The sequence below is a fragment of the Triturus cristatus genome, chromosome 11, assembly GCF_964204655.1.
Source record: "Triturus cristatus chromosome 11, aTriCri1.1, whole genome shotgun sequence".
NCBI lineage: Eukaryota > Metazoa > Chordata > Amphibia > Caudata > Salamandridae > Triturus > Triturus cristatus.
In genome coordinates this window covers 362,908,145-362,935,579 of record NC_140594.1, presented here as the reverse complement: position 1 = coordinate 362,935,579, position 27,435 = coordinate 362,908,145, and the positions used below count along the sequence as shown (strand labels likewise).

The 27,435-nt window shown below is 45.8% G+C and overlaps 1 protein-coding gene across 2 annotated transcripts in view; it reads right to left on the bottom strand.

Annotated features, from left to right (window-relative positions):
- OSBP2 (oxysterol binding protein 2) overlaps positions 1–27,435 on the bottom strand; it is a 1,376,304-nt gene that overhangs the window by 239,249 nt on the left and 1,109,620 nt on the right. For both annotated transcript variants that reach the window (XM_085633692.1, XM_085633693.1), the window contains one exon: positions 6,119–6,364. In XM_085633692.1, coding sequence (XP_085489818.1) covers positions 6,119–6,364 — 246 coding nt within the window. The remainder of the gene's footprint in view (positions 1–6,118; positions 6,365–27,435) is intronic.

Sequence of the window (27,435 nt, the reverse complement as noted above, 5' to 3'; positions counted from 1 at the left end):
GGATTATATTTTGAACAGTACATGGTTTACAATATGTCTGCTTTTACCTATGATATGTGAATGCATATTAATTTTAGAACACATTCACATTAATATAATGTTTTATTTTTTGTGAATTTGAATGAAATTACTCTAAGATTGAAAATGTGGCAGTCAATGATAGTCCTTTCAACTTTTTTATTTATTCATGTTAAAGACGTGCCCTGCGAAACTTGTCTTGCTTCACACCCTAAGGCACTTCGAGTTCAATTTAGAGGAGTATAGGTTACATAGGATTTTGGATGCAAGAGATGTACAAGGGACATTTTAATATTTTGTGGATTTGAAAGGGTTTTGATTCTTTTTTTTTTGATAATCAAATTTTTTTTTTTTAAACAACAGCACGATAAATCATTACACTTTGGCATGCAATTCAATCTCAGTCTTGCCCGGCTTGTTGCCCTGTGTTTACACATCTGGAGTGACCATGTTTAAGTCCCGAGGGTCACTCACGCTCAGCTGGGGTTTCTTTAGTTTGCAAGTCCCAGCCATTTGCCCCACACACATTCCTATTTGGATGGACATCCTCTCGCATCATACACTGACTTTTCTTGCATTCATTGTGCCATCAAGAGATAGTGGGAGGGCAGAGTCTTTCCAGGTGGCTGTTATGTCCCTTTTGGCCACCATGGTGGCTGTCCCCAAGAATGTTTTGTCAGCGCGAGAACCGTCCAACTCCTTCCATGACTCCCAGGATAAGGGCTAAGGGGTCAAGTGGTACCTCCTAACCCAGTTGATGCTTAGTTCCGTCGTTACTTCCGTCCAATACTGAGTGAGAACAGTACAGGACCAGACCATATGGTAAAAGTCAGACGGGGGTGAGGTAGGCACAGTGGAGGTAGTATATTTGGATTAGGCGGATCCTGGCCGAGATGGTAATTACTCAGGGGCCATAAGGGTGTCTCTCCAGTCCTCTTCCTCCAGGGGGCCCAGCCATTGCTCCCACCGGTTTCTCAGATATTCTAAGGTGGATGGGGAATTGTTAACCAGTGAGCGCTATATCTGAGATACCCTCCCTTCACTAGATTTCCCATGAGAAATTTGGCTTCGGGCGGGCTGAATTCTGGAAATGTAGTGTCCGCGGGAACCTAGAGGGTGATGGAGTGCTGGAGCTGTAAGTATTTATAGAACTGAGTGGAGTGTAGAAAATAAGTGTTTTGTAAGTCTTGAAAGGTGGTAAGAGTCCCCCTGACCATAGCGTTTTGATTTTTAAGAAAGATCATGTGAACTTGCTTCCAATCTTTATGTCCCACGACTGCTGAAAGACCTCTATGTAAGATATAGATATCTTGATAAACCAGGAGACAGCAGCCTTGTGGGGAGGGGAGGTGCTTTCAGGATGCAGAGCAGACACTGCCTCTTACCACAATGTTGGGTTCAGCCACGAGGAAGCAGTGCCTGGAGATTAGGTACAATAAGGGCCTTCCAGCCACAGAGAGGACTACACTCAGTACAGAGTGTGGGTGCTGGCAGGATTCAAGCTATGCACACATTGGGAATATGCCGTGCAATAGAGCACTTGCAGTGAACCATTTTGCCCCCAATTGGCTATGCACCGAATATCCACGACCCTCTGAGGAGGAGATAGGGACATCATAAGGGTTGCGTAGAGCACCACTCCATAAAAGGTCAGCTACTGTGTGGGAATGAGGTGACGCTTTCAGACTTTGGTGATAACACCAAGGTCATGGAGAAGAGCCATCACCTGCTGGATATGTTCCTGGACCAGTGTCAGGTACTGGCCTTCACTAGCCAGTCATCCAACAATGGAAATACATGAACTCCTGCCCTTTGCAGCATAGCTGCCATGACTGTCAGCACCTTCGTAAAGATGCATGAGGCTGCGGACAGAAGGTGTTGGGACTTCTCTGTTGACCACAAGGTGCACCTATGGGCTGGGAGAAATGTAAGAGAGAATGAGTTCTGAAGGTCAAAGGACACAAACCAATCTCCTGAGCTCCAAGAAAAACAGAATTTGTCTTAGGGACAAAATCTTGAACTTTTCCTGCCGCAGGAACAATTTCAGAAGGCAGAGATCAAGGACAGAGCTTGGGCCCCAGCATTTCTTCGTGATCAAAGTAAAAAGGGAGTAAACCTCTGTGTCCTTCTATTCCACCAATTCAATGACCCCTTTTTCAATCAAGTAGAACACATCTAAGCATACAGAAGCAGCGTGACAGCCATAACCATAGACCGAGCAACAGTTTCCACTGAGGGAAAACCACACTTCAGGATCTCTTTTGATGTACCTAGCCCATCCCTCGCCAGGTCGGAAAATGGCTTCACCACATGGTGACAATTATAAGTTGTGAGATTTTCCATGAGGCATTGACATATTGGCCTAAAAGGCAGATGACATTAGCTGTGTGTAGAAATAACCTGCCGGAGGAAAAACGTTATGACTCAAAGTGCCAAGCTGACTTAGATTCTCTGTCTAGTGTCCACATAGAAAAGGTGTTGGGGTTTGGCTTTGAAGATGACGTTTGAAAAAACAGACCCTCTAGCGATGAAGACAAAAATTGTGAGTCACCTGTAGAAGACCTATGGTATCTGGCAAGTGGCCTGTGAACTGCCTGGATCAAGAAGGGCTTCTCCCATGCAGCTATTGTAGGGCCTACAAAATAATCAATAAATGGAAGTAATGGTGCCTCAAAAATTGTGGAGGACTGCAAGATTTCCATGAGAATGTTAGGCTTCACTTGGATTCACTTACACAGAAAGCAAGTCCTCCACCACCTTCTGAATACCTGATATGATCAATGAAACCTTCTCTGAAGCTGGGCTTGAGGGGTAGGTAATTTTCCTTTATGGTGAAGTATCTAGGCCACTGACATTTTGTAAGCCCAAGTAGATGCCAACATTCGTATTGTAAAGTTGCATGAAGCAATAAGCCTCTTAGTCATCAAAATCTGTTTGGCCATAATCCATATCTTCCATGAACAAGGCATCCGATTTTGAGCATAAAAAAACCTCCTCCAAACGGGCAAAACTTTGTTATGTTATGATATAAAAATTTGTAAAGTGCGTAGCTGCCCCAGCAGCGGAGCTTCCCAGCGCTAGTCCAGATGAGAAACAGACTGCAGCACACAGCTTTAAAATAGCATAGAGAAAAAGGACCCTTAATAGCAAACAGCCAGGTAGTCAGAGTATTCCTGAACTGAAAGTGATTCTGCATGTTCCTAATAGAAAGGGCGAGCGAATTCCAAAGAGCCAGGGCTCGAGAGATATCAGGTTTGACAGAATAGGAGCACCCTGGGAATGCAGAATCATATGGGTGGTACACAATGTCTTACAGTGCAGACGCCGGTCCACAGGGAGCCAATGCAGTCTGCGAAGGAGGCCGGAGGCAGAGCAAAACCTTGTAAGAGAGAACAATAGCCTGGCAGCAGCATTTTGTGCCAGCTGGAGTCCTCTCGTTACACAATTGTTGACTCCCAAATACAGGATGTTGCAGTAATCTAGCTGGGATAAGGTAACTGCCTGAATAATGGTTTAAGCCCTCTCAGGCGCCTGAAGCTTGAGTTCCAACTGATTTGGCCTGCGCTTTGAAAGTAAGGGTGCTATCCAACCCAGACATCCTGTTTTTTTTTTTATACGAATATGTGACGTTACAACGCAATCATTTAGATCGCGGTACGTTACATTGCAGTTATTACAACGCAATTGGTTACAATGACTTGCGCTAGAGTCTCTGGACTTAGGAATAGTATGATTTACTATTCCAACGCCAGTGTGTGTAACAGTAGGGAAGGTGTTGGAGTAGTAAATCATACTATTCCTTAGTGTAGAGCGCCATCCAGCACAAGTCGTTGTAACGACTTGAGTTGTAATGACTGCAATGTAAATGTATCGGGGTGTAACGACCGCGTTGTAAAGGCTGTTTGCCTTTTTATACAGGTCTTGGGTATGTGGGCGGGGTCCCAGGGAGGGAAGCCCCCAATGGTCACCCCAAAGTAGGAGGATTTCTGTTTTGCTCGCGTTCAAACACAAGCAATTAGCATTTATCCACTCTGCGACAGCGATTATTCCCCTTTGAAAATTGGCCAGGTCAGAGATATAATTGTCAGAAAAAGAGAGAATGAGCTGAGTGTCGTCTGCATATGACACAAGTGCAAGCCCAGAGGATTTGATGACCTGAGCCAAAGGTTGGATATAAATGTTAAACAAAGTAGGGCTCAGAAACGAGACCTGGGGAACGCCATATCGCAGAGCATGAGATTGGGAGCTGTAGGGGATGGTGGAGACGACCTGAAAGGATCGCTCAGATAAAAAGGAGGCAAACCCGCCTATGCTGATAGCCTGGAAGCGCTGAAGCAGGATTTTGTGAAACACCGTATCAAATAAAGAGCTTAAGTTAAACAAAATCAAGCCTGAGGATTGGCCATCGTCCAGAGTGCTACGGAGTTGCTCCGGGACCGCAAGAAGTGCGGATTCCATACTATGAGCCGGCCTGAAGCCATTTTGCGAGATGCCAAGAATTTGGTTTTCTTCCAAGAACTACGTTAGAATGGCATTGACATGTCTCTCTGTTACTTTGGGCCCTGTAAAGATCATCCCTATATAGGTCATTGTTAAAATTAATTTAGGATTTCACCTTTGACTTCCCCTATTGACTTCTTGGTACTGGAGTTGGTTCCCAGGCATTGTCACCATTGGCTTCAAAATTAGCACTGAAGAAGGGTCTAGTGGACAGCACCCCAGCCTGTTTCAACTTTTCTATAGGTGCTGGTGCCGATGAGCTGTCAGAGCAACAATGCCTGCAGGAAGGGCGCCACTTTGTACCCCTCCAATGTGCAGTAGCTAAAGTTGTCTAAAAAGATCCAACATTGCTAAAAGGCCTCAACATCGGCTGGACCCACTAAAACCTTGAGAAGGTCAAGTCTCATCATTTTAGGTACCTGGGTTTCACCGGACTTCGAGGAATTGTGTGGCATCAGAGATTGGCATTAGGACTCCAAACAGTCCAGGGACAGGGTAGCCACCTTGATGCAGAAAGCATCTTCTTCATATGATGTTTTTGTGGAATTATGTCTTAGGAGAATGTTCCATCTTAATGGGCTTACCTTTAGGAGAGGTAGTGGTCTTGGTAGTCTCTCTCCAGGGTTAAGACAAAAATAAATTGCCCACCTGAGACTTGATGCCTTTCAGGCGCATTAAGGTGCAAGAGTCGCAGGCCACTGCAGCACACCCTTGCAAGGATGAAAGCCTGAGGCCCTCTGAGGAGACAGTTGCCCTAATCACTGTTAAAAGCTGAGGAAATTCTTGGTAGGACACAAAGAGAGAGAGAAGAGAGCGCTTTGCCGCATTGATGTGTCACAGAAAAGAAGGAACTAATGTCTGAGGGCTGGTTGGAGCCAAATAAACTGGTGATGCCACAGCAGGGGCTGAATTGTGGCTGGAGCTGTGTGGAACCACCTGGCGGCACTGGTGAATCTCTGCTGGGGAAAGACATTTCTGGGCAAGTATGAAGCTTTTAAGGAGTATTCATAAGATCAGAAATGTGCAGGAAGATGGACCCATCAGAAACAAGCAGACTCCTCACAGTTGTTGACGCTGTCACAGCAAAAGTAAACACCAATACTGGGACTAATAAAAGAAGCACCGGTAGAAATAACATGGAAAGTGCATTATGTTACTGCATTTTGTAACTGCTTGTCTTCCAATTAAGGCTTTCTGGTACTAACTGCTTCTGACAAGTAGCAACATTTCAAGTTATTTAGGTAGAGTGTGATCTTTAACTGCTTACAGAAGATGAAGTTAATGCTACTAAGCATGCAGGGGGTTTAGCTGAAGTTCCAAAGGCTTGGAGCTTGTACTAGAAGAGGAATGTCTATCGATTCTTCTCTTAAATATACTCACTTTTTAGACAGCAACCACCAGGCATTGAATGCACAATATTAGCAAAAGCCTGAGATGCGGTGCATTGGCAGTCAGATTGGGTCAATCATACACCCATGCCGATCTTTCCAGTGAGGTTGGTCTACTGCATGAGAGTGTTGAAGTGTAAGGTGTGGACAGTGGATCCCCAAAGAGCGCCAACACTCAATCTCATGGAGAGTAAAGGTCAACTCGTTCTTACCTGCTCACAGAGCGATCGGAATCCATTTTCTTCCAGTCGATCTAGCTCATAGGTTTCCCCTAGCAAGGGATTAAATGGTTTTGCTGTGCGATGAATGGTGGTGGAGTAGGAGGACACCGAGAAGGCAGCCACGTAGCACATCTGTTCAGTCGCACTCTCCAGCTTGGCGGCTTTGTCCAGCAGCTCGTGGTACTCCAGGTCCTCGGTCAGCCTCTGCAGCATGGACAGGGGCTCGTTGAAATTGATCTAAGTGTCAAACAAAGGAAAGCATAGAACATCATCATATGTACAGTTTTCTTCATTAGATCATTGACATTTGTTGGAAAAGTACACACTTTCATTTACATACTGTTTGGACAGAAGGGTATTCCACCAGTATATCATGTTTTAAATATGTTTTAAATATAGTCCTACAAAAGTGTTGCGGACAGAACATCGATTCTTTCTTAATGGAAGTCTTCAAGGGGTTAATGCATCCAATGCACTGTTTGGAGTCTATCTGTAAGTACCAAGTTGCAATGCAGTGAGAGCTCACCCCATGACAGCACTGACCTTGCAAAGACCCCATCCGAAGGACCCATCCTGTAATTAAAAAATGTAACCCTACTAAGTAATATTGTTGCACCCACAACTTCCCAAACTGCTTATAGTTAGCACTACACATGTTCTATTCCCTTCCTAGCTCTCTGCCAACCCCTAGAACCTGTGCTTAATTTGTGCAGGTGTTTGCCAGTGTTCAGCCCTGCCACTTATTCTCTTAAAACCGGCACATTATTTATGACAGCCTGGCACATGATGGTGCTGTCTCTTTTTTTTTTTTTAAAGCACATATGTGGAGTATTTAACAAATCAATACACTTTAAAAATAAATATCAGTGCATTCAGGCCATTCTTGCAGCTTTGGCTTCCATGGAATGGTCAACACTGTCAAATTTGTAGCAGAGTGATGGCTAGTCGGTGACGGTGGTACTGACATTTGGTAGCACTCACATAGACATTGGGAGGTGCACGCTGTAGAGGACTCCTGAGAAATATTCTGTGCCCTGGCAGTTATTTCTTGATAAATTAACCCCTGCCTGGGACCTCTATAATTATTGCTTACATGGTGCATTGCCATAAAACTGTCACTGTAACAGGACATGTGAAATAGGCAAAGCATGAATACATACTGGATGTGTGGGGCAATATGTAAACATTTATTTTTTTGCGAGTCAAGTACACATTCATGCAATGCCCATTTTCATTCGCCCATGTCATGGTACTATCAATACAATGTATGCATATTGACGGCACTGGGAAAACTCTCAAGGCTTTTCTCGCTGAGGCAGTGTGGCAACCTATGGCGATCCTTTACATACAGTGGTGTTTGAGTAACAGGAGTCTCCAAAGTGACGCGCACCAACCCCAGCTCAGATATTATGAGTACCTTCCACTCCCCCCACACAGTGAAGGGTCACCTGGCACAAGGAGAAGCCCGGGAGCTATTTCTGAGCAGCGTAAGGGAAATGATGTATTGATTGCTCCTGCAGCCAGATAAACTTGTATGCTATTGCCAATTCCGAACCTATAAATACTGTTTACAGTATTAATGGCTTCTTGCAAATGTTCTATTTGAGCTATAGCTTTCAGCTGTATAATTGGCAATATTTTGCCTTGTCTAGAGAAATGTCTGCCAATGTTTGCTGCACATCTTCCTTGGATGTCAATATGAAACATCAACGCCATTTACAAATGGATCAGAATGGCTGCTGCTCCATTGGCAGAATTTACAACATTAAAGGTCAAACCTCTTGAGGACCTACTATTCAGGGACATTGAAAAATATCTCTCTCTCTCTCGAGAGAGAGAGAGAGAGAGAGACCCATCAATTGACTTTTATCACAAAGGCAAGCTTTATTTGCAGGTACAGCAACGCAACAAAATTTCATCTCCTTATTCCTTACACGTTTCGGCGACCTTTCGCCTTGGTCACAGGATGGAGTCTTTATGTGCAAAGTGCATCAGTGCGCGCTTTTTCACTTGAAGATCACGTGACAGATATATTCACACTTCTAATCCCATGATGCATCTTGTTACGTATTTTTTGCAGGGAATCATGTAAACTTCATCTGCCTTCATATTAAAAGTTGCTCATCATTTTGGCATCGTAAATAGTGGGTATAATTTTCAAACTGTCCCGTGTTGAATTAATCATGCTCAGTGCTTTGTTTCTTAAGTACCTGCAACGAAGCCTGTCCTCTGGCACGATCGAGGCGGGGGTCACCAGTTCTCAGCAACTACTGAACGGATTCACACCATTTAAAAAAAAAGGTCTCTTTCTGAACCAAGGGCTACCTTTTTGCAAACTTTGGTGTAATTCCGTTCAGCAGTTCGGGCTGTAGTCGTGTCTAAAGTTTCCTATGGGAAATAACATGGAGAAAACGCGTTTTGGGACCCCTCTTTTATCTCGGGCCCCGCTCGGCAAATCACCCCGAAACTTTCAGGATAGGAGCTGACCAGAGCGGGCCATATGTTTTGAAAATTTTGCGAAGATTCGTCAACCGGTGCCAAAGTTATTGGGAAAACAAAAAACACTTTTTGAATAGAAACAAGGTCCTAACTATAACTACCTACTGGCGACCGCCAGTAGGTAATATATATATATATATATACGGGATGCTGCTGATTAAAAGAGTAAATGCATTTCGGCGTGCTGCCTTCTTCAGTATTCAGTAAAGTGCACCACAAGTTGTTCATGTTTAAAAATGCGTTTTTTTGGCAATTTCATTGGTGGATAAAATCATAGTCAGCAACAAAGGACTGTCCTCAATGTTCGTTCTAAATGTCAGTATAACTGGCTGCCATATTTGCGTGCACATCCTTTGATTTAATCCCTAATGGCAGGCAGGTCGTTTTTCCATAATCAAGGTTATTCAGGTCACAAATGAACACATTCCTCAAAGCTTTTCATAAGGAAGGAAAAACGAAAATAGCTGCTTTCACTCGCACGCTGACTTTATCCGTTTTATCCGTTCAGTCCTCTGAGAATTAACATCAACAGTCTCTCTGTCCCTCGTCACTGCTGCAAGTTTGATTATGGCACTTACCCCGCAGGTTAAAGTCTATATGACTGTCCCATCTATTCAATAATAGAAAACCTTCATGGTCGACAGGGTAGTGCTTCCATTCAAAGTGCAGCGGTTCTAGCAGGAATTCAATTACAAACACAGGTGTCACCCAACCGGCCGAACAACTTGTGGTGCACTTTACTGAGTACTGAAGAAGGCATCGCGCCGAAATGCATTTACTCTTTTAATTAGCAGCATCCCGAGAGTGCTCCATGCCCCTGATGTTCATCATACTTACCGTGATTTCACCCTCACCTTTATGTAAAAAAGCACCCGTCCAGAGTTCGGCAGGTTGGGTGACACCTGTGTGTGTACACACACACACACACACACACACACCTAAATCTACTCTATTGCAGAATCTGTTGCATTTCTGATGCGCTAATATCGCTCCCTACCCACACCTTTAGGGTATAAAGATTCAGAGCTTGTTGATGGGTAAAAGATTCAATCGCTTCTCTCTTCTTGCTCAGTTGATTTGTTGTTAGTATTCGATTCCATGTAGCAGAGTTCCTGCAAACCCTCTACACTGATGTTTTTTGTGTCTAAACCAGTCTGTCACGCTTCCGTAGCAGAACCTCCGCTATCGAGTGAAGGTTGGGTGGAATCTTTGTTGAGAAGAAACAGCTGTGTGCTTGGCTTTCTTTGGAGATTTTAATTTTTAACTCCACGTCCGCTAGATATTTTTGTTTCAGATATTTCTTTGTTTTTGGGAGTTAAGGAAAAGGTTATTGGGTTGCCGACTACATCTCAACTCATCACCTCCTTCTGATCTCCACCGCGCGTTTTTAATTTAAAAACCGAAAATGGCACTGCTGCCAGAAATGGTCACCAGTTTGCCTTCACAGTTATCAGATACACATTTTTGTCTGCTGCTGGAAATTTTGCCAGCTCGAATCCTTGGAAGATTGAAACATAAAACAATGTATGGCCGCTGCTGAATTTTTAGTGGTAACATTGGAGGCAGGTCTGAAATAAAATCTTCAAATTTGGTAGGCTCATGTGCGTGACATACTGTTGCTTAGGAAGCTTGATTTTTTTTGTACCAGGATAATACGGAAACTGTAACGATGCCATAGGTCACTCCGTTCTAATGCAAAATCACCCTATCACCCTATCTAGAGACCAAAGGATTGCTGGCGCCCAAACTACACCAGCCACTGCCACTGCCACAGTGGTGGGTGTAATTTTCGCACCAGCAAACCTCATTAGACTCTGTATACATTTGTAATCTGATTAATCAGCCACATTGTTCGCTGCTGCATTATTGTGTACAACGTTTAATAGAAGGCTATTCAGTTCTTTAATAACCTCTTTATTCTCTTAGCCAACCTGCCTCATGCAGATGCATGCACACTAGTGTATTCTAACCCCATTCCTCTACGTCTCTGCGGACAATGCACAGGAGTCTGTGTGTGTCCTTTAGTCAGCAAAGCGAGTGGGTGTAGTGATCCAATGTCCTCAAGGCATGGTCTTCAAGGCATGGTCTTCAAGGCATGGTCTGCCAGCACGGCTGTGCATCCGTTGCTGTTCCTTGAGCTCGTCCTTTGCTGCCCGTGTATGCCTTGTTGCTGTAGTCCAGATAGGACAATAGCAGGGCCCTGGTGAGTTCAATTGACTGTTTCTTCAGGAGGAACTGAGGGACCTGTTCATCGTCATTAGCTGGAAGATGCTGTTCTTTTGCACACCTATGGACTGCTTTGTGAAGGAGAGATCTACGTAAAACCAAACCCTCACATTGTTCACGTTCTCTGATTGAGTGAGAGGTGCCAGGAGAACAGGGCATGGGTTTCAGATGGGCTGCTGATTGCTTCAGCTCCATCTAGGCGTCTTTGGTTGTCTATCATCCAATAATAAATGTGCCTTTGGCCCCCAACAGATTTAGGTACAGTAACATAATTAGTACAACGGTTACTGGCTGTAGGGATAAGTGTAGAAAAAGGACAAATTATGCTGTATGTAACGCCAGATACATATTTATCTACAACTCAAGGGACTCTAAGTGGTGGAGCTCATGATATGGGCCACCACTTGAGATAACAGTGCAGAAATGCAAATGGCTTCTAATTATCTGCCTGGTGTACTTTGTAAGAGAATTCTTATAGCTAAGGACAGTCACAGTATGCAGTGACCTGATCGATTGAGATGCACCATTTTCAACTCCTTTGGTGTTTGGCATACAAAGGGTGGCGGCAACCACTGTAGCGCACACTCTTGGTACTCCAACACGCTTATTTGCTGAACCATGTGAAAATACCAACTCTTCTTTTTTCTAGAATGCCATGCTGGGCATGAGTACTGAGTAGGTATGATCCGCAGACTAGAACTGCCCCTCAACCTCGGGCACAAGAAGTGGCATAACAAAGTGACCCCCCCCTGCAAAATGTGATGAGGGTCCGAATCTCGCATATCTTACAGATATTTGTTGGCCTTGGGCTCAACGGGGGCCCTCTTGAACAGTTGGGGCCCCGTAGAGGAGAAGACAGATCAGTGATTTCACGCTGGTTCACAGGTGTCAAAAGGATCAAACATGGAATTTCCTCCTCCTCACAAGGTGTGTACTTTCTAGCCAGTGATGCCAGTTATAACACTGTCCAATCCCACCATGCATATGACGTACTGTAATGTCTTCCGGAGGACAGATAACAGTATTATTACAACATTCAATGGCATTCATCATATCAGCCTTGAAGCATGAAGGACAGAATCTGCAGTGCAGTGATTCGAACCTGCAGAAAGCAGCCTTCACCGGCGGTGTCATCCCACGTAATTTCTTTAAACACTTTGTTTCTTTAACCTGAATGTTTTTACTAATAAACACTGGAGTGTGGATTTAGGGATATGAATACTTAATGTGCGTGGGCTTAGAGCAGGATTTCAGCAAAATACTCACATCTTCTGAACAGCACATTTCTCTTTTATCGCCAAAGATTCATTATCACTGTTATATTTTTAAAATGTGAACAGTTTCTGACAATGAGGCCATATGGTGTGTGTCTGCAGAAAACTATCTTAATTAACATATATGGCACTTGAGGGTGTGTGGGAGGTGGAAGAACTAATTTTAGGTTTTTGTCACCATACTAATTTAAGGAACACCAGTTGTCAGCTGCCTTGCAGGATCTATCCATGTAAATGAATCACATATGACTTGTGTTTCCACCACAAACAGTGTTTGAAGGGGGGCTAGAAGGCTCAGCTGTTTGATACAAGGAAAGATCTCTTCCGCTCTAGGTTGGCGAATGTCAGTGATATGGCGGATTTCCTGATCTGCCACAACTCTAGCCCCTCCCCTGTGATGATAGTTGGAGCACTACCTCCAATGAATGCACGCTCTAAGTCTGCAGGGATGTTAACGCTATCCAAAAGGTTCGCAGTTGGTTCCAAAGCCCAGCCATCTTTTCTTCTCAGTAAGTAATACCATATTAAATTAGGGTTCACCCCATCAGCGAAGAGGGCACAATGAAAGCAGCTCTTCAAGCTAATATTTGGTCAGTGTGGTCCAAGTACAGAGGGTCATTCACCCAGTGGCGTTGCTAGAGCAGGGAGGGGGCGGGGGGGTCTGTCATCGCTGGTTCTCTAAAGACCACGACAAACAGGAAGGGGGGAGGTGACAGACGATAACGAGCGGGGGAGGGGGGACTTGGTGATGCCGATGAGGCAGAATAAAGAAAAAACAAAACTTACCTTGCTCTAGACACTGCCCCCAAAAAAGTGACGCCAGGGGTGAACTGCCCCCACCCCCGCTACACCACTGCATTCACTGGCTCCCTCTAGAAACTTTTACATGATGAAAAATTGATTGTAGCCTGGTAAAAGGACATCACAGACTTGGGATTTCATTGCTTTTTGAGTTTTAAGTGCTTCTCAGATCACCATATCAATACCTGCTCTTCTAATTAACCCCGATTTTATATATTTTTTATATTGTTGGCTGAAATGGATTGTGCTCCTTGGATGTCCAAGCCGGCCTGTTATGTTTTTCTAGTTCGAGCCTGGGCAGCGCATGCCCTGCTCTGCGAGACATGCTGCATTTGAGTATGTACTTGAAGTACCACCCACTCTCCGCCCATATTTTTCATTGGCTTGTGTCATTGTCCTTTGTAAATGCTGGCTTCTGATTCATTAATAGGCTTGTTAGTCCCTCCTTAGTACCACCTTGTCTTCATTTGTAACCTCCCATGAGGACTTGCCCTTTTACTTCTTTTGTTACACGGTATGTTTATTTAGTCTGTGAGCACTATTTTCTTTAATGAGTTTCTGGTATTGCAGACACGACGTGCTTTCCTGCAACATTCAGTGCACTATGCGCTCTTTCACTTTCAAAGCAGCCCAGGACAATCGTGGCCACTTCTTTGCAATGAAACAGGTCTCGTATTTACGAGAGTTTGAGCTATTGGCATTATAAATAACAATAGCCTAAACTCTCACAAATGCGAGACCTATTGCATTGGAAATATTTTTTGTAAAAGTGCCCCATTCAGTGCTTTCACTTTAATATCGGCCACACCCCTTTCTTTAGACAAACCGCATCTAAACAAAGCTGCGCTGCCGCTATAAAAGTGAAACCGCAGCATGGGGCACTTTTACAAAAAAATAAAAGCATTTGTATGTCAACTTGACAAACAGATGCTTTTTTTTTGTAAAATTGCCCCATAAGCCGCTTTTACTTTGATGGCGGCTGCTTCCCTTTCTTTAGACCCGTCACTTCTAAAGAAAGGGGCGTGGCCGACATTATTGTGAAAGCGCGGAATGGGGCGCTTTCCAAAAATTGCATTTGCAATGCAATAGGTCTCGCTTTTGTGAGAGTTTAAGCTATTGGCACTGCCATTTGCAATGCCAATAGCTCAAACTCTCGTAAATGCGAGACTCATTGCATTGTAAATGCTTGTTTTACTTATGTGATCCTGCTATGGCCAGTAACAATATTTACAATGAGGCTAGTTTTAGTGGATGTTTAGGAGTATCTGAATCTCTTGTTTAAAGATCAACAGTGAATGACCTTTAACACCAAGTCAAAATATAATATGACGCGGTGTAATAACATAGTAACATGTAATAGTTTTGCAGCTTGAAGATGCTTTGACTTCACTTGCTGTACTATGTGCCATCTAGTGGTTGGGTCTGGAAACTGTTAGCAGGATAAAAGGTTTATCGAGTGATGACTACAGGTAGGGTTGAGGAGGCTTCCTGTGATGTCAAGAGTAAGCACACACTGCCCCAGTGCGCAGTCTCTATCTTCAGATTCTTTTTACCTTTCTTATGCTTTCATATATATGCACAGTTATATCATAAATATATTTTATTTTGCATGGACTCTCCTTACCGGGGGAGGGAGGCTCACATGTGGAGGGAGGCTCACAAGAGCTTCAATCTGTTAAACTATTGTTACAGGTCTAAGATTCACATTTCACAATGATTTAAAAGCGGTATTAATTACTAGTGGAGAAGATGTGTGAGGTGTGGGTAAATGCAAACAATTGTTCACAAACTTTTTGTCTCACCTATTGCCCCTCTCCTTGACTATAGATCTATGCCGTAGCGTGTAGTAAAAGTGTGTACTGTAGACCATATGGCTGCCACGCAAATGTCATGAAATGAAACATTAACTACGGACACTACAAAAGCCCCTTTTACGCTGTCGGATGCACTCTCGTTTTTTTATGTAAGTCTTTTCCTGCTAATGAAAGACAGTTGAAAAGTCTGGACTATTGATCTTGCCCTGGTTCCTTTGGAAACTGACATCCCCCTTGTTTTTATAGCATGTGCAACAAACAATTGCTCACTTTTCCTGGTTGCGTTTGTTTCTTGTAAATAACACATGACTGCCATTCTAACATCTAATGTGTGGTAAGTGCTATTTTTCCCACGTCTTTACTTGCTAAACGCAAAAACAGGTATTTGTAGGGATTGGTTAATGTGAATCAATAAGACTACCTTTGCTATAAAGTGAGGGTTAGTTCTCATTGCCTTAATGTATTTATAAGATTGGCCCTTAAATAGTTAGTGCTGAATTTCGCATACTCTGTTGAGGGATCCGACTACTATAAGGAAGGCAGTTTTAAATGTGAGGTGTTTTAAGTTAGCTCTGCATTGGATTAGAATATGCTTCAATAAGTCTTGCGAAACTAAATAAAGATTCCATGTTGGAGGTGGTATCTTTCTTTGCTCTTTAAGGAAATATTTTGAATATTGGAGTTCTGAAAAGCAATTTCAGGGAGAAGATGTTCTAAAAACAACATCATTTGTCTTTTTTGCTGTATACTTTAACTACTACACCACATAATGAACCATTTCCACTTTGCTGCATTGTATTGTTGACTGGCCAGTCTCAGGCCGTCCTATATAACTGCCATACATTGTGATTGCAGGTTCAGGAGACAGAATTCTAAGCCTCATGAACCATGCTACCAGGCTGAGGAAGGCCGGATCTCAATGACAAACTCTTTCCTGTAATAATGTTAAGAGGCACTGCTCGTTTTGGGGTCTTTATTATTTGACTCCATGTCATTGTTAGTAGATTCGAATACCATGTTGTCATGCCCATTGAAGAGCAATGCGAATCACTGTTATTTATACTTGCCTTCATTTGTTCTCATAACCTCCGCACTGTGCCCACTCCAGAGTACATGCAACATTCCCCCAGTGCATTCCTTAGAATGAATAAGCCAACATGCAATTGTGTCTTGTAGTGGTCATTTGTTGGCCGCAGTTTTATTAGGAATACATGTATATACTTGGCATAATCTGCATGCCATGGTCATAAATCATCCTTGGTGAACTGTCATATTTGCATCATAAATCATATGCATTTTTGTCATACATCATATCTGCCATAAATCATATGTACATCGCCAATTAGCAAATTAGACTGACAGTTTGTTGGTTAGCTCATTGGTAGGCTTGCCTTGTTTCTTGTCCCTTCTGGGTTGTTTCTTTGTTTGGTTGGATTTGCGCTCTCTTTGTGCGGGGGGTAGCTTCTGTCCAGGAGTTCGGCCACACCTCGCTACCTTGTTAGACTCTTTTGGGCCCTGCTATCCGGCGAGGGCTGGGCTGGCAGCGTTGTCTCCGTTTGCTACCCCCTTTTGGTAGGCCAACTCACCCAGACGTGAGGCATCCCAAAGTGAATGGTCCTATGCACCGCCCTTAGGCCAACTCACCCAGCCGTGAGGCATCCCAAGGTGAGTGGTCCTATTCCGGCACACCGCCCTCCGGTGTGCCTCCGTACCAACCATTGTCCCCGTAGCTCTTTACCAACGCCTTGCCTGTTTCCCAGTACTGCGACATTGCTGTTCCTTAGGTGTGGGTGGGTGGGACAAAATCCGTGCAGCGCCGATGCTGCTCTCCCGCTCCACAAAGATAGGAGCTTACCAGGGGGAGCGGCGCTTATATCCCTCCCCTGAGTCTTTCCCGCCTTGCTGGTGGGTTCCGCCCATTGGGGGTTTGTACCCTGCTCGGGCCCCCGTTGGCCTGGGGTGGGTGGCGCCTTAATGGCGGCCGCTGCGGGGGGTGGGGATACGGGTGTTTCTCCCATTTCTGGGCACCTAAGCGTGCCAAAAAACAGTTTGTTACGGGACTCGGCATTGGTTATGGCGCTGGCCCTCGAAGCCCCCTTTGGGAACAGCCTCTCCTATAACCCCCGTACTGTGCCCACTCCCAGAGTACATGCAACATTCCCCCACTGCATTCCTTAGAATGAATAAGTCAACATGCAATTGTGTCTTGCAGTGATCATTTATTGGCCGCAGTTGTATTAGGAATACATGTATATACTTGGCATAATTTGCATGCCCTGGTCATAAATCATCCTTGGTGAACTGTCATATTTGCGTCATAAATCATATGCATTTTTGTCATACATCATATCTGCCATAAATCATATGTACATCGCCAATTAGCAAATTAGACTGATAGTTCGAGTTCGTTGGTTAGCTCATTTGCAGGCTTGCCTTGTTTCTTGTCCCTTCTGGGTCATTTCTTTGTTTGGTTGGATTTGCACTTTCTTTACACAGGGGTAGCTTCTGTCCCGGAGTTAGGACACAACTCGCTACCTTGTTAGACTCTTTTGTGCCCTGTCATCTGGCGGGGGCTGGGCTGCGAGCGCCGTCTCCGTTTGCTACCCCCTTTTGGTAGGCTAACTCACCCAGCCGTGAGGCATCCCAAATTGAGTGGTCCTACGCACCGCCCTTAGGCCAACTCACCCAGCTGTGAGGCATCCCAAGGTGAGTGGTCCTATTCCGGCACACCGCCCTCCAGTGTGCCTCCGTACCAACCATTTTCCCTGTAGCTCTTACGTCTTCCTGCGGCTCCCCCACGCTCTGCTCGCTCCTTTTTATCTGCAATTTGCTAAGGCCATGGCGCCCCACAGGTTGTCCCAGAACACTCGCATGCCTTCCTCTGACAGGTGCACGCCATCCTTCGCATAGAATTTGGGGCGACCCGTGTGGATGAGGCCGTGCCTGATAGTTTCAAATCCGTTGGTTCTGCAGAATTTGCTCACAGTGAGGTTCAGCTTTTTCCTCGAGTTTTTGACTGCTTTTTGTGATTCGGCCCCGCGCCTCTCGCTTCTGCTGATCAGTTCCGACCAGATGATGGCGGTGCTCCCGAAGGCCCTGGCTGCAGCCGTGAGGTCTCTCTGTACATCGTGGAGTGCTACCCTCCCCCTTCTGGCCAAATCGTTCCCCCCCAATTGGATGATCAAAATGTCCGGATGCCATGCCGCATCTGCCTGCAGGTCCGCGAGGGTCGTCGGCAGCTGGTCCTACTTCATTCCTGGTTGGCCGAACCACTGTATGCATGTGTCCACTGGTCGTCCTTCCTGTCTTTGGCCCCCTCGCCGCCACCATGACTGCATCCGCGTTATGAAAGAATGGCCCACCACCCACACCAGGCGTGGTCTCCTTCCTGTTGAGGCAATGATCAAAGTGTCAATCTGCAGCTTGCCCTTGGGAAAGGCGCTCCTGTCCTCCCACGGCAGACGCAGTGGTTCTATAGTAACTGTGGCCTCACGTAGGTCCAGTAAACCCGCAACTGCCATCTACCTACTGCCTGTATCCAAGCCTCGGTCATCCTGTGTTGCGCGGCTGTTGTTGCTGCCCCTATCCTGAATGATTGTGACCCAAAACCCGCCGGTGGCAGCCACGCGTTGCTGAGGGCGAGGCGCATGACTGTTGTGAACTGGAATTTGCTCAGTTGTTTACTGTCTCTGTGTTTGAACAGGGGCCCTTCTCAAGCCAGTCGCACTGCCATGAATGCTAGCATACAGCACACTGTGCAGCAGCTCTGATCCTCGATGCATTGTAGCTTTACTATCGCCCCTTTGCCGGTCTGGTCTGTCTTTGACCTCCTCAGTATTATCTCTATTTCCTGCGCTCTGGGTGTCACATCGCTTGCCTGTAAGCAGTGTTTGGCTGGTCCCGCCCTTGAGGGCGCCACTAATTTGCTGAGGCGGAATGCCCCAAAGAATGCGGTGGAAAATGCAGCCTTAAACAGGAGGTGCTCGAAGGTGTCCTTTGTTATATAACCCAGTGTTCCCAACAGTAAGCCCAGCTTCGTGTAGTCTATTGGGTGCTTGTAGTCCCTCCTTGTGCCCTCTGTGCGTTTCCACCCGTTCACCGCCGCTTTGATATAGTGAGAGGCCATGGGGTCCTGCCCTGTCTCCAGTTTTCTGTGATGTGCCACGGCGGATAGGTGGGCTTGTGCCCACGACCTGGATTTCCTGCAGTTGTACGCCCACTGGACAAATTGCTCAACTGACCTGTGTGTGGCCCCAACATTGCCCAGGGTCTGTATGCCTCCTACCCGCATTACAGTCCCAACATACTTTTTATATCTCCTGGCTGCTTCTGGGGCGAGGGCTTGGTTGACCAGTTATGATAGATCTACCCCGCCAGGCCCCACAGTTGAACCGGGAAAGGGGTCATATTCTGCTCCACCCCTGGTGCCAGTTCCCTGAATCTGTCCATCCGTTCTCTTGACAGGGCGTCTGCTACCTCGTTCTCCACCCCCGGTACATGGCGTGCTCTCAGGTCTATGTTCCCCTCCAACTGTAATTTAACGAGTCAGCGCATTAATCGCAGTGTGTCTGGGCACCTGGCTGATCCTTTGTTAATTGCCTGTACTATTCCCTTGTTATCTGACCATAGTGTTGGCTTCTTGTTATGTAATTCCTGCTTCCAAACTGTTAGCGCTACTATGATGGGGAATAGTTCTAGAAATGTGATATTGCTGGTTATGCCCTGCCTGCGCCAGTTGCTAGACCAGTGGCCCGCGCACAATTTCCTGCCCAAGATTGCCCCAAACCCTGTGCTGCCAGCAGAGTCCGTGAACAGTGCAATCTGTCTGCTAGTGACCCAGCCTTCCCTCCAGATCAACATCCTGTTAAAATCTGCCAGGAATGTGTCCCATATTAAAAGGTCCTGCTTGACTTCTGCCCCAAGCCTAATGTGATGGTGCTTGTGGGTAAGTCCACACGTTAATTGGGTTAAGCGCCTATTGAACACCCTGCTTGCTGGGATAGCCCTGGCTGCAAAATTGAGTTTGCCTATTAGCCTTTGGAGGTCCCTCAGTGTTGCCTTCTCATGCCCACAAAGGCCCCTGATTTCTTCCCTGAAATCCTCCACCTTCTCTGCAGGGAGCCTAGACGTCCCTGCCACTGAGTCTAGTTCTATCCCCAGGAATGTGATTTTTGTCGCTGGGCCCACTGTATTCTCTGCCAAAAGGGGGATCCCTAAATCCTCCGCCAACTTCACAAATGCTGCAAGGGTGTCGCCGCACTCAGTCGACGCAGCCGGGCCCGTAAAAAGGAAGTCATCCAAGTAATGGAGTTTCCCGCCTTGGGGATGCCTGACGAGTAGTGCCCATTCTATGAAGGCGCTGAAAATGTCAAAGTAGGCACAGGATACCGAGCACCCCACAGGCATGGCCTTATCAAAGTACAGGTCTCCTTCCTACTGAAAACCTAGTAGGTGGAAGCTCGAGGGATGGACCGGGAGTAAGCGAAAGGCGGACGCAATGTCCGCTTTTGCCTTGAGGGCCCCACGGCCTGCAGTTCTGACTAGGTCAATAGCGTCATCTACCGTAGCGTAACCCACTGAGCAAGCTTCTGCGCTGATCCCATCGTTTACCGATGAACCCTCTGAGAAGGACAGGTGGTGAATTAGCCAGTATTGTCCTGGTTCTTTTTTGGGGACCACCCCTAGTGGTGAGATTACCAACCCCTTGCTCATGTGGGAGGGGAGGGGGCCCTCAATTCTGCCCAAAATCCTTTCTCTCTCTAATTTCTTCGTGACAACGCCTGGTTGTTGTAGTGCCGATTTCAGATTTTTGGCGCTGCCTGGGGGAGGGGACCTTCCTCAAAACCCTGTACTAGTATAGCGGCGTCTGCTTTGTTGTGGTAGAGACACCAGAACCCTGGCTGCTGTATTCTGGACCCTCTGGAGGCGGTTTATACTAGCCCTTGGGGCTCCCAAGTAAAGGCAATTCCCGTAGTCCAGTCTGGCGAGAACAGATGATTGGATAATGGACTGCCGCACCGCTGGGGGAAAGAACCCAAGCAGTGGTCTGAGACTCCGCAGGAGACCGAAACAGACCCCAGCAACAAACTTGGTTTGCTTGTCGAAGGTCAGACCGCGGTCGAACCAAATGCCAAGGTTCTTTACAGATTCCCTGGCGGCTGGGACAGGCTTCAGCCGTTCCGGCCAAAGAAGGTCCGTCCATAACTCCCTGTCCTTACCGACAAGCAACATTTCGAATTTCCCAGAGTTCAGCTGAAGGCAGTTTGCTGCCATCCAGTCAGAGATAGCCAGTAAATCAGCCCTGAAATTGTTTAGGTTGGCGGAGCTTTTTTTAGAGAAGCTGATCATTAATTGGGTATCATCGGCGTATGAGACCAGTGAAAGCCCCCTTCTCTTGGCAAGTGCCGCCAACGGGCTAACATACAGATTAAATAGCAGTGGGCTTAGTATAGAACCCTGTGGTACTCCCCGGTGCAGTGCACACTTTTGTGAGGAAAAGGGGGGAGCCAGGACCTGGAAAGATCTTTCTGACAAGAATGATGTAATCCAGGCCAAGGCCGAGTCACTAACCCCGATGTCCTGTAGGCGTCTCAGGAGTATTTTATGAGATACAGTGTCAAATGCGGCACTTAAATCCAATAGGATCAAGGCCGCGGAGTCACCTGCATCTAGATGACTTTTAATGGTTTCTGATACCACCAGGAGCGCGAATTCAGTGCTATGCCGAGGGCGGAAGCCATGTTGAGTGGGGTCAAATAAAGCATGTTGCTCAACAAAGCCTGCCAGGATGGAGTTCACATGAGCCTCCGTCACTTTGGCCAAAAAAGGCAGTTGCGAGATGGGACGGTAATTACCTGGGTCGGATGTGGGTAAGGAGGGTTTTTTCAAAAGGGGGATGACTTTGGCATGCTTCCAAGCTCGAGGGACTGATGCCGTAAGTAGTGACCGATTGACCACTTCAAGGCACAGTTCAGAGATAGAAGGATACAAAAGACGGAAACAGGTGGGAGTCACTGGATCCGCTGGAGAGCCTGACTTGATTTTGGAGCATAAAGACGCAAACTCCAAAGACGTGATGGGAGGAAATACCCCCAAGCTATGGCCGTTCAAAATCTCACCCTCAGATGGGTCCAACTCTTCAGACAGGGAAGAGGTTTGTGGAAGTCCCTGGTAAATCAGTTCCACTTTATTAATAAAATAAGTGGCTAACGCACTACACTGGTTATTAGAGGTAATTGGAGAACCCTCATTACTGCCGGAATTCTTCATATTGCCCAATAAGATTGTCTTAGTAGGGTTGGAGCTCTCCATAATTCTATTGGCCACAAAGTCGGCCCGCGCTCTGCGGATCTCTTTATGGTAGGACTTAAGGGCTGTTTGATATTCAAGTTTGGCCATCATATCATATGAGCGCCTCCAAGCGTGCTCCAACTTTTTACAGCCCTTTTTGGCTACAGAAAGGACATCGTTGAACCAAGGGTTAGATGGCCCACGCCCGATCTTGCCCCATTTTGCAGGGATATGGGTGTCCAGGCCCGCCATCAGCCAGTCCTGATAACACTGGTTTGCTTCGTCGGCGCATACGGGTAATTGTGGTTGGTGGCTGGATAGCCAGGCAGAAAGAATCTCAGGATTGAGCTTATGCCAGGCACGCTTTAAGATCTTCGTAGGGCGACTAGAGTCAACTTTGATCGGAAATTGTAAAGATAAGGTGACCAAAAAATGGTATGTCCAGACTTGAGGGACGGGGGAGCGCATAATAATTTGCGGGAGGTTAGAAATGACTGGGTCCAAAACATGACCGGCTACGTGAGTAGCTTCAAGCACACACTGCTTTAATTGAAAGGCTTCCAGGTCAGCCAAGAAACTACCAATCTCGGTGCTTTCAAGGTGGAGATTGAGATCACCCAGAATGGTGAAATTGGCGGCCTTGGTAGCAAGATGCCCCACTTTATCAAGTAGATCCTTTTTAAAGCTGGTCGCTGACCCAGGGGGCCTGTAAATCAAGAGACCAGCTAAAGAGATGTTATGGGTTAGCCCAATTCTAAATGACGCACATTCGCAACCTGCTATGGGTTCACTCTCTAAATTGGCTTTATATGATTTTTTAACTATCATTGCCACCCCACCCCCTCTTCCCAGTTCTCTGTTAACAGATTTCAGAGTGTAGCCAGGCGGGAGAGCCAGCCATGGTATTGCAACGGCGTCCTGGTGAAGCCAGGTTTCAGTGAGAAATAGAGCGTCGGGGGATTCATCAGTAAGAAGGTCAAGGATCTCAGCGTGATGTTTTATCAGTGAGCGGCAGTTGAGGCTAAGGAATTTAAATTGCTTAAACCCGGAAGGGCACGGAGTCCGTTGTGCTGGAGATAATTCAAACGGGCAGGACTTGCAGTGAAAAGGTAGCTCGAGAGGGGACCATGGGGAAGATGGGCAGGAAGTGCACGCCAGGGCCAAGAGATCTTCTCGAGAATATACAATAGAATCAGACCTACCAACGCCAGTAGACCCTGCGCCCCGCGACCTCCCGGCGCGGACGGGCGCAGATGGGCTTGCCTTTGGCGCGCCCGCTGCGCGCGTCCGTTGCGCGGTCGCAGCCGTGTGTGCATTTATGTGGAAATGGGAGGGTCCGGCCAGGCAGCTGTACCGCCGACTTCCCCCCTATCCAAGATGGCGGAACTATTCCAACCGTCTCGGGGAAGTCAGCACAGGAGCCCGGTCTCTCCCACCTCCAAGAAACAACCAAGCAAGCAACAGGTAAATAACACAGAAGGGATTTGTAAAGACCCTGTGTCGTTATTTAAAAAATAACACAATAAAAAGGGGTTAACCCTGGCAATTTAAAAACATGTGCAAGATCGCAAATAGAAATAGTAAAATAGCACGCAATCGGCAATACCAACTTAGTGCTTCGCTTGCTCCCGGCTCAAGCCTCAGGAGCTGACTGCTGAGTGGTAATGAGTGGTATTGATGAAAAACCGTAATCATCAACAGTAAATTCCACCTTGAGTAGAGCTGTGGATACCTGGATGCAGAGTTTAGGGATTTTGTGTTTTGTCTTTCGGCACACAGGTCTATCCTTGGAATTCCCCATATTTTCAATATTATGTCCACTGCCTCTAGATTTAGTACTCACTCATGGCACAATTACTCTTGACTGCATCGTTTTTCTTCCTCTGTTTTCTTCTACGGGTAAATGTACTGCAACTGGTGCTATGTTGTTGTTGGTAGCCCACAGCCATATTTCTTGTGCCAATATTGATGCCCGACATGATTTTCTTCCTCCCAGTTTATGGATGTAAAACACTGTAGCAGCTTTGTCCATTTGTATTCAAATAGTACTTCATTCCATTGGTGAATGAAAGGCCTCAAACGCTTTCCTATTTTTAATTAAGTCTACAACCTTGGCTTCGAGATGTTGCTCTCACTTCTTGGCATTAAAAGCTTTTTCTTTAGCTTTGACATCAAGGGCAGACTCAGTCTTCTTTTTATGAATGGAAGGAGTATACTTCTCCTTGACCTTCATCGGATCACGATCACTCTCCGAGGTCGAGACAGAGTCTCAAGGCTTGTATTGACCGGTGTTTTTTTCTTTCGACCAAGAGGGCTTCTTTTTCTTTTTATCTCCCTTGGCTGCACAGTGTTTTTCTTCCACCGTCAAGTCACCCTTCTTCCCCTCGAGGCATTGTAGGCCGAGTTTTTTTGACATACAGATCATCTTTTTTGGCACACAGTGGTGCTCAAATTTCAACGTCTGAACCATCTTGAGCCCCTCAAGCTTCTTCAGTCTATGTGACTATATCTGAATCTTTCCCTGACAAAAGTCACAGACTCTTAAGGGCAGCATCCTTGGCCTGCACTAAGCATAATGTGTCCACCTCTGCCTGTCTCTATTTTATTCTGGTTGGAAGGCTGCACATGCTTGAGACTTTTCAGATTCATAATCTGTAAATATGTATAGATTACACACTTTACGCAAGTCTTTTCTGGCTAACCTGTAGTGCCACTTGTGGCAAAATCTGACAAGTGCATTTTGCATTAACCCCTTCTCTTAATAGTATATAGCAACCCAGAGATATCGTATTAGGCACTGTGGAATTATGCTTGACGTCATAGGAAGTCACCCCTCCTCAGGCTGACGCCCACAAAGAAATACTCATACCTTACATATAGTTTTTGCCAACCATTAGATGGTGGAATATTGCACAGCATGTGAATATACAGGATTTGCATGCTGTAAACCTAGCGAGTTTTCCATACATATTAAGTAATTCTGCCTTCCAAACTGAGGCGAGCCATATACACCCTGCTCATCTTTGCATCATATCCCATTCTCTACCTGCAAGCTCTTTCAGAAAACACTTTTTCTGTCTCTTGGGTTTCTGCAGCTCTTCACCTTTAATACTACTGTTACTTCTCCTCGTAGCCAACCCATGTATTTCCTTCTTCAACATTAAATCTCCTGCAGAGTCCCTTCCCATAAATTTTCCCCCAAAAGGCTTTTGCCTCTAAATAAGAGATAAGGCCTCACTCTTCGCTAACTCCCTCGTCCCTTTGCAGCCCAAGTTTGAAAACAACGTATCACCGACTGTGTTCATTCCCCCCTTCCAACTCTCCACCATCACTCTTCCTCTTTCGGACAATCGGTCCACTGCCCTCCATCACATCTTCTCATCAGTGCTAGCTCCCCCTAGGTTCACCCATTACTCCACCACATCTCTTTCTCTATTGCCCTTCTTTGCTGATTGCCTCTGAGTTTACCTCTCAATCTCCCTCACCTTCTTCTACTTCAGTAGCATCACCAGTTTCCCTTTATTGTTGGTACCGCAGCTGCTTTCCTTCCACATTTAAATTAGTACCTAGACTCCGGGTTACTACACATCAGCCACACATCACTACACATCAAAAGGGAGTCTTTCTTCTCTAATGATGTATTCAAAGGTTTAGCTGTACTTGGCTTACTGTTTGATAAACACATTTATCTTAAGATTTTACTGGTAAACACGTTATTCTAACCAATACTGATCTAGATGCAGAAAAAAACAGAAGTGTGAGAGAAAGTGCCACTAAAGCAAGAAGTCAACGCCTACTTTTGTTTTTATCTTTAGTCATGTGTTTTTGAAGAAATAACCAGGGCAAGGTGACTTCGGGCGCTACTCTGACAGTGATAAAAAAAAGAGGACATTGTGTGACAATTACCTGATTTATTCAGACTGCATTTAAAATATGAAAACATGTATCGTGAGGTCTCTTGCTGCTGTCAGTAAATTATTTAGACGAACAGGTTATAGAGATACACAATAATGAGGAAAATTATCTACACCAGCCTTGCCCCCTTTCTAGTTTTCGGTGAATGCTCGAAGGGGGCAACCTCTCAAACCTCATCTCCCTCTGACATAACCTCTCTTTCCCAAACAAAGTGAGAACAATGTCATAAAGACAACAATGCACAAAAACCTAAAACATGAAGAAAATCCTTTCTCCACACTATTGTTGGCCCAGACAAATTACCATTCTAACTCTCCAGCCATAGACAATTTGGGGCAAGTGCTTGTCATCGATGTAATGCAAATTACGGGGCAGACTGATTGACTACTCATCTGATGCTCTGAAACGGGGCCATTAGATGGGACCAGTGACAGTAGGCAACACTGCCAGCATCTATTCAGCACATTATAGATGTCAAACATTTAGTTATGAATATGGTGGGTGGAACAATAAGGAAAGAGAGAAATTGGAGAAATAAACACCAGGGAAAAGACCAGGACAAGAGCAAAACCACAGACTGCTAAGAAGGGGATTACACAAATTTCAGAACTAATAAAATGGAATGATTTATCACAGCAGCAATTAGGGTAAAATGTGATCATGCATATAATATTCAGGATTGCCTAAAGACAAGATGACAGAAACATAGCTTTTCACCTTTACATTTCCATATTCCAATATAAATCTCCATCCTGTCTTTCCTACGTACTGATTCCTCTTTTTCTACTTCTAAAACGATTTAAACGGGACCTTTTGAATTGGTCTACCATAGGATTTTCTCTGCTACTCTGATGTTTTTAGGATACTTGCTCTGGTGTCTCAGTGGTCAGTTTCATGCTACAGCTTTTTTTTGTTTAAACATTTTTTTATTATTTTTGTACCAACAACCAATACAATTCCCTCAGGTGCCCCAGCACCCCACCGGAGAGTGTTACATACAGCAGTACGACTATTTATGCATAGGAAAAGTTACTCTTCCCACTTGGGTTCCCCCCTCTCCCTCCCTCCCGCAACCCATGTCAGTGTGCCCCCGTCTTCCTGTCCTCCTCCTGATGCAGCCCCCCCTCCTACTATGACTCGTGTAGAGGTGCTCAGACCCACCCATGGCAGCTTGGGCTTTCTCCCAGGGTCAGCCGTGTCGAGCGTGTCCACCCACCATCATGGCCCCCTTCCTACTCCCCACTGATCGCTTCCTCCTGTCCGTCAGGTATGCTCCCGTCTCCTCTATTGTCCGACCCCAGCCCCTGAAGTTCAACCACCAATGACTCCCATGCACGGGACGATGCCAAGGTCTTGTCGTCGTTCCTCCTATGTGCTAACTGCAAACGAAGTGTGCCCTCCGCACCTGCCCATTTCACAAAAGCCGTCCTCCACCTCAGAAAGCTAGGCCCCGCCCTCAACTTCCAATGCATGGTGAGCTCCCTCTTAG